Below are 18,487 nucleotides of genomic sequence, written 5' to 3'. Positions count from 1 at the left end.
CCCTTTGTTTTGGAACATCAATTACCATTTCCACAGGTTTAAGTGGTGTTTCCTCTTGTTCAATTACAACCTCAATGCTCTCACGTACATCTGGAACCTCTTCTTCCTCGACCACAGTTGTAACAGTCTCAGTCACAACAACCTCGGTCAATGTTTCTTCGGGCTGCTCTTCAACTTCTACAAAAAGTTCAACTGGCTGGAGAGGTTCAGGCTTCCTCTCAATGGTAATACTTGTCTGTTCAGAGACTTCTTCAAATGATTCTTCCTCTGATGAAACCTCCTTGGGCATTACAACAACCTCATAATCAGCAAGTTCTTCTTGGGGAATTTCTGTAGGCATTACTATTTTTGCAAATTCTGGCTCTATTCTTTCTGGCTGCTGAATGATTAGTTCAATTTCTTCTGGCTGAGGTTGTTCCCTCTCAACGACTACTTCTGTTGTTTCAACAATTTCAGGCTGTTCAAACATTTCCTCTGTCTTTACTGAGGTGATGGTTTCAGTAACTGTTTCTGTCACTTCTGTTACTGTTTCCTCAGGCCGTGTGTGAATATCCAGAATTACTGTTGGAAGTGGCTGTGGAGGTTTTTCAATTACTACCTCTGTTCTTTCACTGATTTCTTCAACACCTTCCGCTCCTGGAGCTATCTCAAGCTCAACAGGCGCAAAGTGCTCAGGTTGTTCTGTTATTTCAACTTCTACCCTTCTCGGCTTATTCAAGACATAGACATCTGCATAAGACGACACAGTGCCCTCAGGATTGGTGGCACAGCATTCAAATTCTGTGTCATCTTCCTCAAGGACAGGGCTGATCAACAACAAGTTGGTTCCATCCATTTCACATATGGAAATAAACCGATCACCCTGAACTGGTCTGCCATTGCTCAACCACTGAACAACTGGTCTTGGTTGACCAATGATTTGACATTCCAGACGAGCTTCTTCTCCAATTGCTACATCAACATTGGTCAAGTCTTTGAGTATCTCTGGTGGTCTTGTTTCTGTTACAGTTTCTTCTTCAGGAACCTTTTGAGGTGCTGCATGCTCTGGAGTAGTTTCTTCAGCAGGAATTTCTTCTGGAATTTCATCAACCTTTTCTGGATAGACTTCTTGCAGTGGTTTATGTTTTTTAACTTCTGGTGTTTCATGAACTAATTCTTCCTCAGGATAAGACGGAAGAATAAGCTCCTCAAATTCAGGCTGAATAACAACTTCTACAGATTCAGATACATCTTCATCCGTAACAGTTTCAACAACTTCCGTCACAGTTTCAGTGACTGTTTCAACCTTCTCTCTCACCACTTGCTCTGGTTGTTCTCCAGGCATTACAATGACTTCAAAATCTGGAAATTCCTGAAGCTCTTCTTCACTAACGACTGTTGTAACAGTTTCAGTAACAGTTTCAGTCACTGTCGTTGTTAATTCTGTTTGTGATTCTTCTGGTATCTTTCCAGAGTCAATGATTAATTCAACTGGTTGAAGACGATCAGGTTTCTTTTCAATTGTAATGCTGGTTCGCTCAGAAACTTCCTCTTCAGATTCGTCTTGAGGCACAACTATAACCTCAAACTCAGGCTGTCGTTCTTCCTCAGGCAATACAAGCTCTGCATACTCTGGCTGTCTTTCAGTTTGCTCGGCTGGACCTCTTGGCTGCTCATGAACATCAAATATCACCTCAACAGGTTTGCGGGGTTGAGTTTCGTGTTCAATAGTGACCTCTGTTGTTTCCATTGTTTCTGGAATCTCCTCCTCTTCCTCCGTTTCCACAACAGTAGTCACTGTTTCAGTCACAGTTCTTGTCACTTCTCTCCGTATTTCTTCTTCAGGTCTTTTGCCTGCTTCAATGATAAGCTCAACTGGTTGCGGTTTCTTGGGTGTCCTTTCAATCGTAATGCTTGTTTGCTCTGAAACCTCTTCATCTGATGTGTAGCTCTCTGGTTCTTCATGAGGCATTATTATAACCTCAAACTCTGGCTGAGGTTCTTCTTCGGGTTCAACCAGTTTTGCATATTCTGGCTGTTGTGGTTTAGTTTCCCTTTGAATGGTCACCTCAGTTGTTTCTCTGACAGAGGGAATTTCTTCATCTGTCTCTTCCACTGTAGTCACAGTTTCTGTTACCGTTTCTGTCACTGTCTGGACAACCTCTTCTACTGTTTCTTGTGGTCTTTTTCTTACATCAACAACAAATTCAACAGGCTGTAGAGGCTGTGGTTGTTTTTCTATGAATACATCAGTCCTGTGAGTGTCAGAAACATCTTCGCCTTCACTTATAACTAGTTGAACTTCCTCAAAAGATTGAGGTTGTCTTTGAATCTCAACTTGTACCCTTTCAGATGGTTCCTCCATCACATAAACCTCTGCAATGGAAATCACTGTGCCACCTGGATTTGTCACACGACATTCAAATTCAGTGTCGTCATCCTCATCCACAGGATTGATAATGAGTACACAAGTACCATCTCTCTCAAGAACAGAGGTGTAGCGATTACCTTCAACAGGAATACCATCTCTGAACCACTCCACTGTGATAGGTGGATGACCAACAACTTTACATTCAAGACGTGCTTCACCCCCAGCAGGTACATCAACATTCTTTAATTTCTCCAAGATTTTTGGAGGTTCAATTCGAGTCACTACCTCTTCAGGAGGAACCATTCTTGGGACAGCCTGAACTGCTTTATGCTCTTCTGGCATTATTTTTTCTGGCATTTCAGAAATAGTTGGTGCAGGATGTTTGACAGCAACTTGCTTTGGTACAACATCAACTTCCTCCAGCATTTGTGGCATGATTATGTGTTCATATTCTGGTGCAGATTGTGGTTCCACAGCAGGCTTCCTTGGCTTTTCTTTTGGTTTAGTGGGCTCAGACATGACCAATTCAGCATACTCTGGCTGAGGTTTTGGAGGTTTTTGACTTACATCTACAACAAACTCAACAGGCTGCAGAGGCTGTCCTTCCCTTTCTATCAGAATATCTGTTCTCTCGGAGCTTTCTTCGTCTTCACTGATGACAAGTTCAACTTGAACAGGTTTTGTTGCCTCAACACGTACTTCTGAAACTTGTGTGGGCTCTGGTTTTTCCATGACAAAGATCTCAGCTTTGGTGAACACCATTCCACCAGGATTTGTGACAACACATTTGAAGTCAGTGTCATCATCATCCGTAACAGGATTGATAACCAGAATGCATGTTCCATCCCTTTCCACTGATGAAAAGTATCTATCCCCCTCGGCAGGAATATCATCTCTAAACCACTGAATGGTAAGAGGTGATTCCCCACCTACCCTGCATTCTAGTCGAGCTTCTTCCCCAATGTTGACATCCACATTCTGTACTGGTTTCAAGATTTTCGGATGCTCAACTTTCTTCACAGGTTCTTCTGGAGTTGTTACAGGCTCAGTTTTCTGGGGTTTCTTCTCTGTTGGCTTGATCAGCTCAGGCTGTTGAGTAGCAGGATGGATGGATATTTCTTCCTTGACTTCTTCTTTGGGGGCTGGCATAATCACCTGTTCAAATTCAGGTTTGGGCTGCTTTGGAGCAAAAGGTTTTGGTTTCTGAGGTCTCCAAGGTTCTTGTTTTGGATGCTCTTCTTTCACTCCAACCAATAATTCAATTGGCTGTGGTGGCTGTTGCCGTCGATCAATGACAACCTCTGTTGTCTCTCGACGCTCCGGTGTCACCTCCTCAATGACTGTCTCAACTCTTTCAGTAACTGTTGTTGTTGTTTCTTCCACATCCCTTGGAACATCCACGATGAACTCTACTGGCATCAATGGCTGTCCAGGACGATCAATCACAATCTGTGTTTCTTCTCTCTGGTCAGGTGATGGATGCCTTGTTAATGGAAAGACAGGTTGTAATTTCCTAGAAACAGGCACAGTTTCCTCAGGAGCCCCAGGATGAACAACCTGCTCATAATCAGGGATTGGTGTGGGTTCTTCTACTACTTGAGCACTAGGTGGAATGTACTCCACATCCATAGGAGGATACTCTTCAATTCTCTCCTCAGCTGGAGCAAGTCTGTGTATTACAGGCTGAGGGAATGTCATTTTTAGAGGCTCTGTTGTGTCACTCACTGGAGCTTTCTGTTTTGGGAATATCATCTCGGATGGCTTCTTCTGAACTGGTTCAGGCTTTCTATATGCAAAATCAAAGGGAATTTCACTTGGCAAAATCTCTTCAGGTTCAAGCCTTTTCTCTGTGGGAAAGGATGGTTTAATCTGAAGCTGCAATGGAGACTCTGGTAGGATCTCTTCTGGCCCAGGAGCACGCTCTGTTGGTTGTGCTGGTTCAAATCTTAATTCCAGAGGTGGAGCTTCTTCCTTTGGATAGATGCGTTCTGGCTTTGGCTTGAACGCTTTAGGTGCTTCTGTTTGAGGTAAAGGCATTTCATCAAGCGGTGGCTTCTCAAACTCCAGTGGAAGCTCCTCTTGGTAAGGAGTTGTTTTTCTTCGAATGATGGTGGACATAGTCTCTTGACTAACAGGTTGTCTCAGTTCTGTGACATCGGGCCTTTGTGGAAAGTCTTCGACCTCTGATTCTGTTTCTACCTCTTCCACTGTAGTTGTTACAGTTTCAGTGGTAGTTGTGGTAGTTTTCTTTGTTATTGTTTCATATTCTGGGCCTTCTCTTCCAACAACCCTGGTTATTACTTCTGAAGGTTGTCTCCCTGGTCGAGGAGGCTGCTGCTTTGGTTGAACAATGAGCTCAACCTCCTCAGGGGGGACATATTCTGGACGGATATCAACCTCAGTCCTTCTTCGCACTTCTGGTTGAATTTCTTGTCTTGTTACCTTGGGTTTAGGTGTTGGAACTGATGGTTGTATGACAAACTCTACCTCTTCTGGTGGTAACTTCTCTGGGTGTAATGAGAGCTGTGTCCTTTGTGGTACCTGAGGTCTATCACGTAATGTTTTGGTAATAGTTTCGTGGACACGGGTACTGGTTACAGACTCGACATCTGATTCTCTATCGATGCCTATCTGTAACTCAACAGGTTGGCGAGGTTGCTTCCGATCAATAGTTACAGTAGTGGACTCTGGTCTGTGTGGCTGGGACATCTGCTCAATACGAATGATCAGAGATGCAAAGCTGGATGCTGTGCCAAACTGATTGGTGGCACGACACTCATATTCACCCTCATCCTCCTCTATTACAACTGTGATTATCAAAGTACATGTACCATCTTGCTCTTGAATGGACAGGAATCTATCACCCTCAACAGGTCTTCCTTGTCTAAGCCATGTCACTCTTGGGGTTGGATATCCATCAATTATGCACTCAAGCCTAGCTTCCTGGCCAACTGTGACTCTTGTATCTGTCAGTTCTCTTATCACATATGGCAGGTGAGGTGAAGGAGCATAAGAAGGAGCTCCTAGTGGTCGAACAGCCAGTTCTGGTTTTGGTTTCCTATCACTCACAGGTGCCCTTCTTGGTTCCTCAGGCTCAGGGAACCGTGTAGGAGTTTCTTGTGGATATATCTGCTGATGCACAATTGTCTCATCGACAATCTCTGCATATTCTGGCTCTGGCACATCTGGGAAAGTGATAGGTGTCTTTGTTGGCACAACTTCTTGCAGCTGAAGTAGTGGCTCATGTACCTCTGGAGCTTCATGGGCAACTGGAAGTTTATCAAGGCTGTCAAGCCATTTAGGTTGTGGCTTCACCTTTGGTTTAATTTCTGGCTCATGTACTGTTGCTGGTTGTTGTGGTGATGGGATTCTTTCTAGAGGTTTCAACGAAACCTCTTTGGGTTCTGTCATCTTTGGTTTGATCTCCTGTTCTCTGACAACTGGAGGGGGATGCAAATCCGGTATTTTCTCCAAGGGCTTCAATGAGACCTTGGGCTCAACCTTCTGCTCAGATTGAACTGGCTCTTCCTCCACTGGTACCTTGGGTTCTTCAGGTTGGATATGCAAAGTTGACCTGGATGGTTTAGGTCGAGGAGGTTGATAATGCACTGCCTCAGTCTCAACGCGATCCTGAGGTGGTTCTTCAGGCCAACGTCTAGTCTCAATAACAACCTGCTGAGTGTGCTCTTCTGGTGGCTGTTGATAAACAGGTCGTCTTGTTTGAGGACCTCTTGCAGGCAGTTCAACCGTCACACTCTCTGCTCCACTCTCATGGTCAGATGTGACTGTTCGTACCGTTGTCGTTGTCTTAGTTGTTACAGTCTCAACAACTTCTCTGCCATCTTCAGTGTGCCTGTTAACATAACGCTCAGTCCAACTGCCTTCCTCTTCAGGTTCCTCATGGATAGTGGTTGTGATGAGGCTGACATCTCGATTCCGATCTGGAGACTCAAACTGCACAGTCAGGTCGGCATAGGTTATACACTTCCCAAGCTGGTTAACAGCTTTGCACATATACTCTGCATCATCATCAACTGTCACATCCAGAATTGTCAGAGTGCATGTACCATCATCTTCATAGGTGATTTCAAAACGTTCATCACTCGGTATAGGTCTGCCATTCTTGAACCATGTGATAGTTGGTGTTGGCCTGCCATTGACTTTGCAAGTGAAGCGAGCAGTGTAGCCTTCTAGAATCTCCTGTGGCCTGCAAGGTTGTACAAACCTTGGCCTTTCACCATGTTCAAGCAGGATTTGAGCCTCTCGTCTACGTCTGTGCCTGCGCTCACTGCGAGGAATTGGCTTCACAATCAAATCTGCAAAACTTGTGACTTCTTCTCCGTCTGGATTGACAGCCCTGCACTCAATCTCAGCAGTATCATCTCTCCTGACATTGTGGATAGTCAGCGAGCAATGACCAAGGTCATCATAGTGAAGTGTGTATCGCTCCCCAGGATGAATCTCTATTCCGTCACTAAACCAGCGGATACGAGGCATCGGTCTGCCCGTAACACGAGCATCAAACTTGGCGGTGCTGCCCTCCAGAACCTCAATATCCAATAGCTCATTCATGAATCTCGGAGGTTTACGGGTTCTGATGATGCGATCAGATCTCTCCGAGAAAGAAATCTCTGAAGGAGCCTCAGTGTCACTTTCAACTGTGGTTGTGGTAGTGGTTGTAGTTGTCTTCTTGACACGTCTAATTATCTCTGACTGGGACGTGTCGTCCTCTTGAGTGATTAAAGGTCCTGAATTGTAGAAACACAAAAACAAACTTCAAACATTTGACAACATTTTTATAAAACCCTAAAATTCAAAATTGTGTAAGAATAATGGATAATGGGCTTTGACAAAAGTTTGAAGCATACAATATAAAACTTACATGGATAAACTGCCAAACCAGCCTCTGGAACTAGACCGAGCAAAAGAATAATTGTTTCAATGAACAGCTAATCACAAAAATGTAACGTACCTCCAACAGTTATTCTGCATGTACAGGCTGACGTTCCAAGAGGATTTTCTGCCCGGCAAGTGTACTCTCCCGTGTCTTGCGGAACGGCATGAGTAATGACAAGACTCACACGATTTCCGTTGATCAAGTACTGGTAATCTTGGGAATCAGGTACAACCTGGTCATCTTTGAACCACGTAATGGTTGGGAAGGGATGCCCAGTGATGATACACTCAATCTGTATCGTCCCGCCTTCGTGGATGGACACGTCGTTTAGAAGTCGTCGGAAGTGGGGTGGTTCTGGCTTAACCTCTTGGTAGCCACCAAATCCCCCGATGGAGACCGTGATATTGATTGGCTGAACCGGATACATTCCTGGCTCCACCATATACCGTCTTCGAGACTCTGGTTCCATTGTCACCATGGGCTGATGCGTGGACTGGATTATCATTGGTTGTATGTCCACGTATCTCATGCTCTCTGACCCATCATCTGTGACGGTCTCTGTCACGGTCCGTGTCGTGGTGGTTGTCCTACGCGTCACAGACCGAACCTCATCATCTTCGGATGCATCACTGAGAAGGTTGATGTTGATAGGGCGACGCGAGTATGAGATTCTTGGGCTTTGGTCATCGATGACAACCCCACCAGGGGCTTTATCGACACCGATGCAAATTCTCATCTCGCGACGACCCTCACTGATGTCACTATCAATTCCAGGGTCAACTATAGTCGACAAAAAAAAATGAAACAAATAAATCATTAAAAAATTATCTCAGCCATTATTAGATAACCAGCTAATTTGAGAGGATATATTTGTTCAAGATATTGTTCAAGATTTTCTATGCAATACTTTCTGCTTAGCAGGTCTCGGAATGGCCAATTGACTTTACCTCTGACATTGAGAGTTGCAATACATGTTGATTCGCCTGCAGGATTTGATGCTCGTACCATGTAATCCCCTTCATCATTGGGCCTCACATTCCTAATCTCTAGGACATTCCGCCCATTCTCTGTCACCCTGATGACAATGCGGTTGCCAGATCGTAACTCTTTCCCACTCTGTGAAGGAGATAGACATGACAGATATAAAGTGATCAGAAAAGGCAATATTACGTATCTTTTTTTTCATTTATTGTAAATCAGTTGAAAGGCTTTAAAATGATCAACTTACTCTCGATTTCATGTGCCGCTACGTATCCCATTATAGTTTAAAATTTCTAAGATAATTACGGTAGTGCTGACAAATATGTATTTATTCAGCATTCATAGCGACAATGACAGGGATAATACAAAAATACGAGGTACAAAAGTTTCTTTCAAATGGACATATTGCCAAAATACAATTAAAAATCTGTTTTTAAACATCCAAGACAATTTCTATTGAAAAGAAAGAAAAGGTTTTCTTGAAAGTGAGAAATGTGTCAAAGGTAATTACATGTATTCCTGACGGTCAAAATTTGATCATGGAAAACATTGACAAATACACACTTGTCATATTTTCTTACCTTGTACCATCTGACAGACGGGCGTGGCTGCCCAGACACATGGCATTCAAATCTTACATTGCCACCTTCATGTACCTCTTGGCTACTCATACGAGAGTTGAATGTTGGAGGTGTGGACCTGACAACACGCTTGCTCTTGGGCTTAATGTGGATCTCAAAGTCTGAGGAGTAACCTTCGGGTGCCATGGTGAAGGAGGAGCGGAGCGGTCGCTCTGTGTCACTTTGGACAACTCGTCTAGGAGCTAGAATGGTGACAATTCAGGGACAAGTACAAATTTTTTTTAGTACAAGTTCGTCTAAAGAGAGTACAAGTTCACCTAAAGAGAAATTTCTTTAATGTGGGCCTGTTTCAAATTTCCAACGAAGCGTGAGACAGTATATGACAGATATCAGGCAAATGCATGATCATTTATTTTATTACTTTCTGTACGGTGTTTTATAACTCACGAGACAATCACAAGTTGTCCAGTCTCATGTCGAATGACGAGCTGTTTAAAGGTAGAGTCCATCATTTGCAGCCATCCGAAAAGTAACTGGCGTAATTATTGTTGAAAAACTAACTTGGTTGAAAGATAGTAAGGAGACTAAACTCCCTGTGAAATTATTCTTTCTGGGAAGCTGTCATTTTGAAGTAATCAACGAAAGAAGGCATTTCCAACGGTGATTCTTAAGAAGCACCGTAGGAAAATTTAAATTAGTAGTTCGTTTTGTTATTCAGCGAAGCGCGCACAAGTATTCGAACGACGCACACGCGCGCGCGGTTGTTATAATTCGTCGGATCAGTGCGCGACGTCGCGTAATAGTTGCAATTCAAAACAATTCAAAACATGATTCAGCAACTTTTGATTTGAAATTGAGATCTTAGAATGCTGTTTTTCTCGGAATGTACAGCTGAAGCTTAGCTGAAACTTCATCAGGTTAGTTGCTCAGTATCCTTCATTAGATTTTGAACTCTTTTGTTGCTTCAAACGAACAAAATGCACAAATTACAAATGATGGACTCTACCTTTAAATGAGCTGTGAAAAAGGCATTTCTTTGTCACTGTTCACCCTGTTACTTGTGACCTCACTTGTGATAAACTTAGTACAGACTTAACAATTTTGTCACCCAAAGTAAGGGCGGTGGCTTCTAAAACATTGCAACTTATGCAATTGAGTTTGTAAGAATCTCTTTTAGGGAAATGGCCTGAATGTCGCACGTCAGTTAAAGAATAGGGTTGGGTCAAGATTTCCAAGGTTCCAATTTAATACATAGGCAGATCATCTATGGACTGCAATTTTGACTGTTTGACCTATGAAGGCTCTACGGTCTTATGATTTGACTAAAATTTCTAAATGGAGTAATTCCTTTTGAAAGAAGACAAACAATTAACTTTTTTTTTTTCAAGATTTCACTCATATTTATACAAGCAATTAACCTCTAATTTACAGGTAACAAATCACAAAGCATTTATCAAATATGTCTGTAATCTCACCTTCAACAATAAGCTTAGCAGTGCACGACGCCAATCCAGCAGGATTTTCAGCTTTACAAGTGATCTTCCCGTGATCCTCTGGTCGGACTCGCTGAAACACCAGCGTGCTCGTCCCGTCATCCCTAACAACGATCTTGATGTTTGGAGAATCGTGGAGCTCTTCGCCGTTCCTAAACCACCAGATTTCTGGCCTCGGGGTTCCGACAACGGTGACGTCAAACTTTGCCGTCTGGCCCTCCGGCACGCGACAGTGATTGATGAACTTGGTGAAAGTCGGCGGGATGCGAACCTCCATGATTCTCTTCATTGGAGGCGGGTGCGGGACAGCTGTCGGTGTTTGTAGCTGGTGCACCTGTGTCTGATGAGTACGAGTGACTTCAGGTGTGATCTCTGTTTTTGTTTCCTTCTTTGTTGTGGTTGTGGTTTTCATTGTACGTCCTGCGAAGGGTTTTGCTTCCTCCACAACTTTGGTTGTCATTGTGATTGGTTTTTCAGCAGCTGCAGACGTCCCCTGTTAAAATATTGTAAATATAGCATTTGGGTCATTCCATAAAGTTGGAGCCAAAAGTGTGACATTTTTGTGAGTCCCTGTCACACCTGACCTGTGTAATTTGCCGTTTAAGTATCATTAAAATGGACTTCACGCTATTTCTTATTTGTTTGGCAGGTACTTTGCTTTACATGATCACTCTCGGAGATAGAAGGCATTAAAAAATGTGTCTTGAATTACAAAATCTTATAAATGTCAGATGTATATGTATAGGTAATGATGTAAAAAAACAAACCATCAATCAGAATATCAAATGCTTCAGCTCATGAAATCTGCAACAGCAATCGTAATTCCTTGCTGATATTTTTTTTTCATCATAAATGATATTGCCATGTAGGTTTGCCATCTTCTAATATGTAAAGTAACATTCAATAACATGGATCAGTGTTGTCAACAAAACATGTTTTAAAAAAATCATAAACAATGCTATAGGGCATGTTTTTTAGTTTTTCTTCAAATCTTATATAAAAATGCATCATTTGCTCTTGAATGTGCCTGTTTTTTTTAGAATTTTAGGAGAAAGTTTGCATTCCTGCTTCTATGAATATCCTATGTGATAATCCTATGAATATCCTATGAATATCATATGTGATAATCCTATGTACCCAAACTAGGATTGGGACCAACTGTTTGGCAGTTAGTATCCAATGTGGTAGCATACACTATGAAATGTTCGATGTTGCTGTTGCATTTGACGTCAGTCTGGAAAAAAAAGGATTTCTTCAAGTTTGACATTATAAGGTTTGTGAATACTACCTGCAGCGGCTGTGATGGTTGTGAAGGCTCAGAGGGCTGTGATGGAGACGATTCATGAGTCGACGTCCCACTCTGCACCTGTCCCTCAGGATGAGGCTTCTCGGCCTCGACTGGCGGTCTCTGTATGACGGGAACGGCGTGGACATGTGGCTTCTTGACCTCACGCTTGACAGGCAGAGGGAAGGCAACCTTACCGTCGTATGGAAGGAGCTCGTCAATGTCTTCATCGGTGTCCTCAGAGGTGTCTAGGCCCTGCTCAGCGCTGTAAGCCCCGCTGACGTCACCTCCGTATGACTCGCTGAAACTTAGCGGGCATACTCCTTCTGGAGCACCAGCTGAAAACATACAATGAGGAATTTTGCTATCTGACATCTCTCAATGAGCTTATAAACATGATGGTGGAAAATTGTTGTACTATAATCAACGATACTGTAATCCTCATTACACTATTGACAAAAACCAAAAACTTTTGTTGGAATGCACACGCAAGAACAATGTTTTAATTTAGTGTATGCATGCACTATAGGTGTCAGTTGAAATTTAAAAAAATTATAAGGATTAAGGAAATCTAGGGTAAATTGCTTCTGACAGTATAATCTATTGAATTTAATAATCACGAAGTGCTACTAACCACATGCAAGGTAATTATTGGGAGGAATAGGTTACAAAAAGAAGTAAAAAGATGGTGGACAGGAATATAAACAGATCACTGATATATATCATATATAAACCATGACAAGTACATCTCATATATAACATGTATAAAGTTCAACATAAAAAGGTGTAATCGGGAGCATTACAATTTTAGTACAAACTAAAAATATTTCAAACTATACTTACAAACGTGTTATCCTTGGGTGGGAGGTTCAAAACAGGTGAAGGAAATCAGATGCGGTTAGCAATTTTTGGACATTCAGGAATTCAAGAAACATTTGGATGGGGAAAGAGTCACACATCATGCAGGTGTCAACTAACTCAGACAGACATATTGCGCATGCTTCAAATTGTATGATAATTGTAAATTTCAGCATGTTCCTTGTTATAGACAACAGACTGATCCGAAGAGTGTACTGATTTATTTCAATCCACTGATTTAGGCAAGAAATGCAGGTCCAGATCAACATTTTCAGGGAAAGAAAGAAAATTTTGGAACACCTTATTGTGTACAATATGTAAAGATTTGGCGAATTTCAGGAAATTATGAACAAGTTTTTGAGCTTTTTTGTGGCACACAATGAAAATAAAAGTTGAACAAAATAACACATGTAAACGTAATCAGAACATATCTTTCTTCCGTTTTTAATATTTTCAACACATATTTGCAAAAGACAACATTAGTACTCAAAGTGAATCATCAAATTTTCATGCCGATGCAAACACAGAATCTATAACCTTCTAGCAACAACAAAATTGGGACAAAAATAAATTTGGAGTCAGTATTAGGTATTAATAGCTCGGCAGACACAAGCAGACAAAGAGAGAGGCAACCAAAATGTGGGTAAATTGTATTCGCTTTATTGACCATATTGGGAAACATTTACTGATTACAACAAACCAATACAAGCCAGGGACAGGACATACAGGAAACAAGACATACTTTTTAAAAGGGATAAGTGAAAAGTAGGATTTTATTTTGACACTTGTTTTTGCTCTCCTTTACATCACAAGCTCCACTTGATTCTTCTCCATAATCTCTAAAACAAAATCTTCACGGTCAGAAAACACGTATTCAGATACTCCTACAAATCCTTTTTTTTCGCCCTCATCCCTACAGGATCATGCTATCATCAATAACTCTCATTCTCTTGTCCTCAAACATATAAGGATTGCTACAAGTTTTTCTTATTGCCAAGAACTGTAGCCCAACGGAACCCTCTACCGGTAGATATTAGGGACTCACAAAGTATGTCTTCAAATCTACAATCAACAATACAAATCTTCTCGCATTCACAAAGGGGGTTCTTAAGGCTGCTTAGTACCGTGTCTGTGCCCTGTGCGGGATATCCTATTAAGGAGTTTGCGGGTATTGTACAGATGCAGGTAACAGATGATGAACTAAAACCGGATAGAGGAGGATGGGATTAACTTGGGCAGCAGCTTTTCTCACAGACTTGACTCTGGGTATTCAGATATCTTGTAACAAAATCATATGTCCAAATTGTTCATTTACGATTTATTTGAACATAAATGAACATGAAACGAGGGTGGCCAAAGCTTTTTAAATTTGTACAACGGTGTATCAAACTGATAAATGAACAGTGGTCCTCCAACTGTTCCGCAGAAGGCACAACAGCTTTAGGCAGGATTTAGTCAGAGCAGTTTTTCCAAAGCATCCTCAATGGCAAAGGTAGAAGGTGGGAATGGGACCAAATCTTTTCACTACCACGGGATTCAGATGCTATCACACTGTCAAGATTCCAGCTAGCAATCTCTCTCTCTCTTTCCGAAGCTTCTTCTTTTTCATACACAAGTCCCGCTAAAAATATAAACAGACTTACCTTCCACAACGAGCAACGTGCTGCAAGTCACCTCCCCAGCAGGGTTGGAAGCCTTGACGGTGAACCGTCCCGAGTCATCTGCAAACACCTCCTGAATGACCAAGGAGCAGGTTCCGTCCGGCTCGTCTGAGATCCTCATGTAGGGCGAGCTCACGATCTCCTTCCCTTCTAGGTACCATTTGATTTCGGGTCGGGGACTGCCTGTGACCTTGCAGTCAAAGCGGGCCGGGTGACCCTCCGTGACCTCCACCTTTTGAATCTTCTTTACAAACTTAGGGGGCACGGCCGCCGATTGAATTTCTTCAACTGAAAGGTAGGACACAGACAGAAGAGTGAGATGGTGGGATTCATGGTGAAAGATCTTCTTTTTTTTTTCATTTAAAAGATTTGGTCCAAAAGAATACTTCATACAATTTTCAGTGGGTTTGCAACCGAAATGTATTACCTTAAAATCCGGGTTTGGGTTTGTGAGATTTATTTATGATATGGATTAATAGTAATGAAGTTGTAGTTAATGGAATAGTGGTATTAGGAAGCAACTGCACATTGCATCAGCCGTCGGGAGTGACACGTGCATCTTTGGCCATGCCAATGTAATAACCAGTCAGAACCAGTTCAAACTGGTCCATATCAGATTCAGCTGGTTAAAAGTTTTGATTATGTCAGGGGAAATAGGGGATTAGGTGTGATAAGCCATGAAAGCTTAAGAAGGGATTTTTTTTTTTTGGAATCAAGGAATGCATCCCACTTCAATTGAAGAAATTGTGCAAGCGTGCGGCCATGCCTGTCCCGTTTTAGCAAGAAGCTGTGCAGTGCTGGATTGCCACATATAAATACAATGCTAAGTGCTTGGTGCAAGAACAATGGTTAAAATATGAATGAGATTTTACCTCTGGAAGTTGTTTTAATGATTGGATGAAGGAATAAGCGATTAGTTTGTTGTTACCATCAATGCTGGAAGGTAGGAAATTGAAGATGAACCTGGAATCTTTAAATGTCCATTCCAATTAAGTCACCTTATTCAATGTGTATTCTTAATCATTACCAACACAAATTACACAATACTCAAGGTAGATGAATTTTCAGCAAGTAAATGCAAACATGTTTTGCCTTTTTTCCGAAGCCTTTGAAATTACCATGCATGACAGCCGAGTCAAAATTTGAGACTAATTTATTCGAGTAAGACTAATTTGTTAGAGTATTACTTTTCTAAAATGTACACTTAAAAAAATTTCCAAGAATTTATGTATGGCTCTTCGACTGTGGTTTTGGTAATGTTACGTTATTTCAAAGAAATATTAAGAATACACATAAAGGGACGGTTTGTGAACATTCAAGATTCCAATTCCTCTATGAATTCATTTACCTCTATCCAATTAATTTTAACCGGCACCATGTTATTAACCATTAGCACTGTAGTATATGTGTACAATTCAGCCTCTTCTTTTAGACAAGAATGCAATTTCGGTAATGTGATTTACTTAAAAAGTGAATACGAAACTAAAAAATATCAAAAATGCTGTAACAAACACACATTTTGTTAAAATGTTGTCTTTGCTTAAATCGATACGCAAAAGCAAAATCACACAAAAGCAAATGTCACATTGCAAAATTTCAAAACTGTAAGGTGTATTTCCACTTTTTTCTTCTTTTTTTTTGATTCTGAAATTGCATTCTTGTAGTTTTTCAAGACCAAAAACACGAGGCTGATTGATCACTATTGGAGACATTATGTGCGGTTGCAAACCCACTGCTTCTAAAAGCATTTTATTGTACAGCTCTTCAGTTTTCCATTCAAGGGAGTTTAGATTCATTACAATGTTACGGGAACCAGCTCATACTTAACCCCAACTCTAGAGGCATTTATGTTTTGCTAGAGACTTTCCCAAATCCTTCAAAATCCACCACTCTGGAGGTACCCATGGCCCATTCTTTCAAAAGACATCAAGCCCAACGTAACTAACAGTGGCCGATCTCTTCCTTCCTCGATCCTACAAAACCCTACAAAACCTCCTGGTGGATGTTGAAGCATCTGGGAGGGTTAGGGTTAATATGATACTTTAAAACCTTTGGTCATGCTTTCGTAGAGAAAAACAAACGATGCCAGATGACATTTTGAGAAACACTACAACATTGTTTCTCCTTGTTTAAACTAAAAATGTATCACAACAAACAGGCCCTAGCAGTCTAGAATAATCAAACAGTTCACTAACAATGAAAAAACAACAACTGAAAAGCCAAAAAAGTGATTTCACTTTGGTATACCATGAGCCGAAGCTAACTTAGATGTGAGTGGCTTAAATCTGAAAGCTCTGATTCAGAAAAAAAATCTACATTGTAAGTATTACCAAATGAAAATCAAGAAATTTCTGAAAACATTTGAAAATCAAAAACAATTAAAACACATGCATTTAAAAAAAAAATTGAAACCACTGGGTACAAAAACAATTAGAGTTATAACAAAATCAATCTATCAATTTAAATCACTGTGATTTACGTAAAGTACATTTTAAAAAAGCCTAGAACACAAGATACGCGTAGTTAATGCTACAGGTAGACAGCACATATAAATTATTCGTTTATATCAATCCTTTGATAAAAATTCAATTTGCACCACATAGGTTGCATAGAAATGAAAGAAAAGCCATTGCATCCAAATAAAAAAACCAATCAATACTGAAAGACTAAGGAAGCACATTTCAAATCAAAATCAAAATCAAGACATCAAAAACAAAGAGGACTAAAGAGCTAAAACCATGCTTTTTTTTGAACAGCAGAATGCAAAAGCCTGCAAGTTTTGCGCACTTAAAAACTTAAAAACACCAACAGATATCTTGCAAACTGCATTTGTTTGCTACAATCTGTTTGCATAAAATGACCTTCACTTATGAAATTTTAGGTGCAATTTAATCCTAATTTTCTTTTCAGAAATAGCTTACATCTCTTGTATTTCTAAAGTTCTTTTGTATTTTTTCACTTCAGTGATTCTGTGGCTAAGAAAGTGCATTTCAGATCTAAAATTGTGCAAGTAGAATTGTTCCTTAAAATATTGCATTGTAAAATTAAAAACTTAAGGCTATAAAACTTGTGCATATTTCTTCTTCGTCTTCTTTTTCTAACTATAAAGGATTACATGCTATAGAAAACTTAATATTGCCTCACTCTACTTTTGTTTTTGTGCACACTTCAAACTCCAAAAAAAAAAGAAGTAAAACACAATTATACCAAATTTTTTTTTAAAAGGTGCATAGTACTCTGTCGAAACATTTAATTTTGCCTAACTAAAAATTATTTAATTTTAATGATTTTATTATTTTAGCATGTTCCTTTGCAAGTGCAATGACAAAAAAAATATTACATTTTGCATAACTATGTCCACAAATTTTGAAAACATATATAACTAAGCTAGTTTGACTATTTCAGTGCATAAATGAATAGTGAACTGATGTAATTGAAACAGGTTTTGAAATTGTGCAATGTCATTTCTGAATACTAAATTTATCAATTTGGACATGCAGCTGGGCTGGTGAAACACTGGACACAACTAAAACTTATACGTAAGTTTAAAAACCAGACATGTAGGTGGCATGAAAGTCAGTCATATAATTAGGGACACAGCCAACAGTTATAGGGACAGGTTTGACTATTAAAGACTCTTTTCTCTGGATGTTACTAATCAGTAATGCAGACATTTTCAGGACAGGGTGAAAAACCAGGTAATATTTTGAGGTAGCAGTTCATTTGAAGGCATAGGCAGTACAACTATTCATGAGTACTAGAAATTTTATATCGTAAAACCTCCACATACGTGACATATTTGAAGGACTTGTTGGTATTTTATCATGCATTTTTCTAGTAAACCAAATCATGTACTTAATATATAATGAATATATATGTGGTGAATGAGTGGTGGGATTAGGTCAGCTAATCTATTAAGGTCTTCGTCTTGATGCTCTAATCCAATACCATCAGCATCTGTTACACGTCAATTACACCGAGTCAGCCCAACGTGCCGCAAACTTGTACTAAACTTGGCAATTGCTATCATTTAAGAAAATGTAAAGCACCATATGAACTCCACCTGTTAATAGCAGCCTGGCTGATTCCCAATCAAGTCTTATTGGCTACGGCTCGGCATTTGCACCCCAACAGTTCGATCAACAGCCGAAGACCAAAAAGCACTCAATTCGAACTAAGCCATAAAACTGCTTGCACCAATGAAAGAAGTTAGACCGCCCAGCACCATTACTTCGTCTCCAACCAAGTATGTGAAGCAGTTAACAAGATGCATATCGGCTTCTCCCTATTTTTATCTACAAGATACATCGGCAGTATGTGGTTGAATTTCCACTTTTCACTCGATCAATATAATCAGAGTGCAAAACATTCCAACGAAAGG

The 18,487-nt window shown here is 40.5% G+C and overlaps 1 protein-coding gene across 22 annotated transcripts in view; it reads right to left on the bottom strand.

Annotated features, from left to right (window-relative positions):
• The window catches only part of LOC119721196 (titin-like), a 210,720-nt gene that overhangs the window by 47,278 nt on the left and 144,955 nt on the right, over nt 1-18,487 (bottom strand). For all 22 annotated transcript variants that reach the window (XM_038191122.1, XM_038191121.1, XM_038191102.1 and 19 more), the window contains one exon: nt 14,089-14,394. In XM_038191122.1, coding sequence (XP_038047050.1) covers nt 14,089-14,394 — 306 coding nt within the window. The remainder of the gene's footprint in view (nt 1-14,088; nt 14,395-18,487) is intronic.

The sequence above is a fragment of the Patiria miniata genome, unplaced genomic scaffold (genome assembly GCF_015706575.1).
Source record: "Patiria miniata isolate m_02_andy unplaced genomic scaffold, ASM1570657v1 HiC_scaffold_13, whole genome shotgun sequence".
Taxonomy (NCBI): domain Eukaryota; kingdom Metazoa; phylum Echinodermata; class Asteroidea; order Valvatida; family Asterinidae; genus Patiria; species Patiria miniata.
Note: the sequence above shows the minus strand (reverse complement) of the source record. Positions and strands in the feature narration are given on the sequence as shown.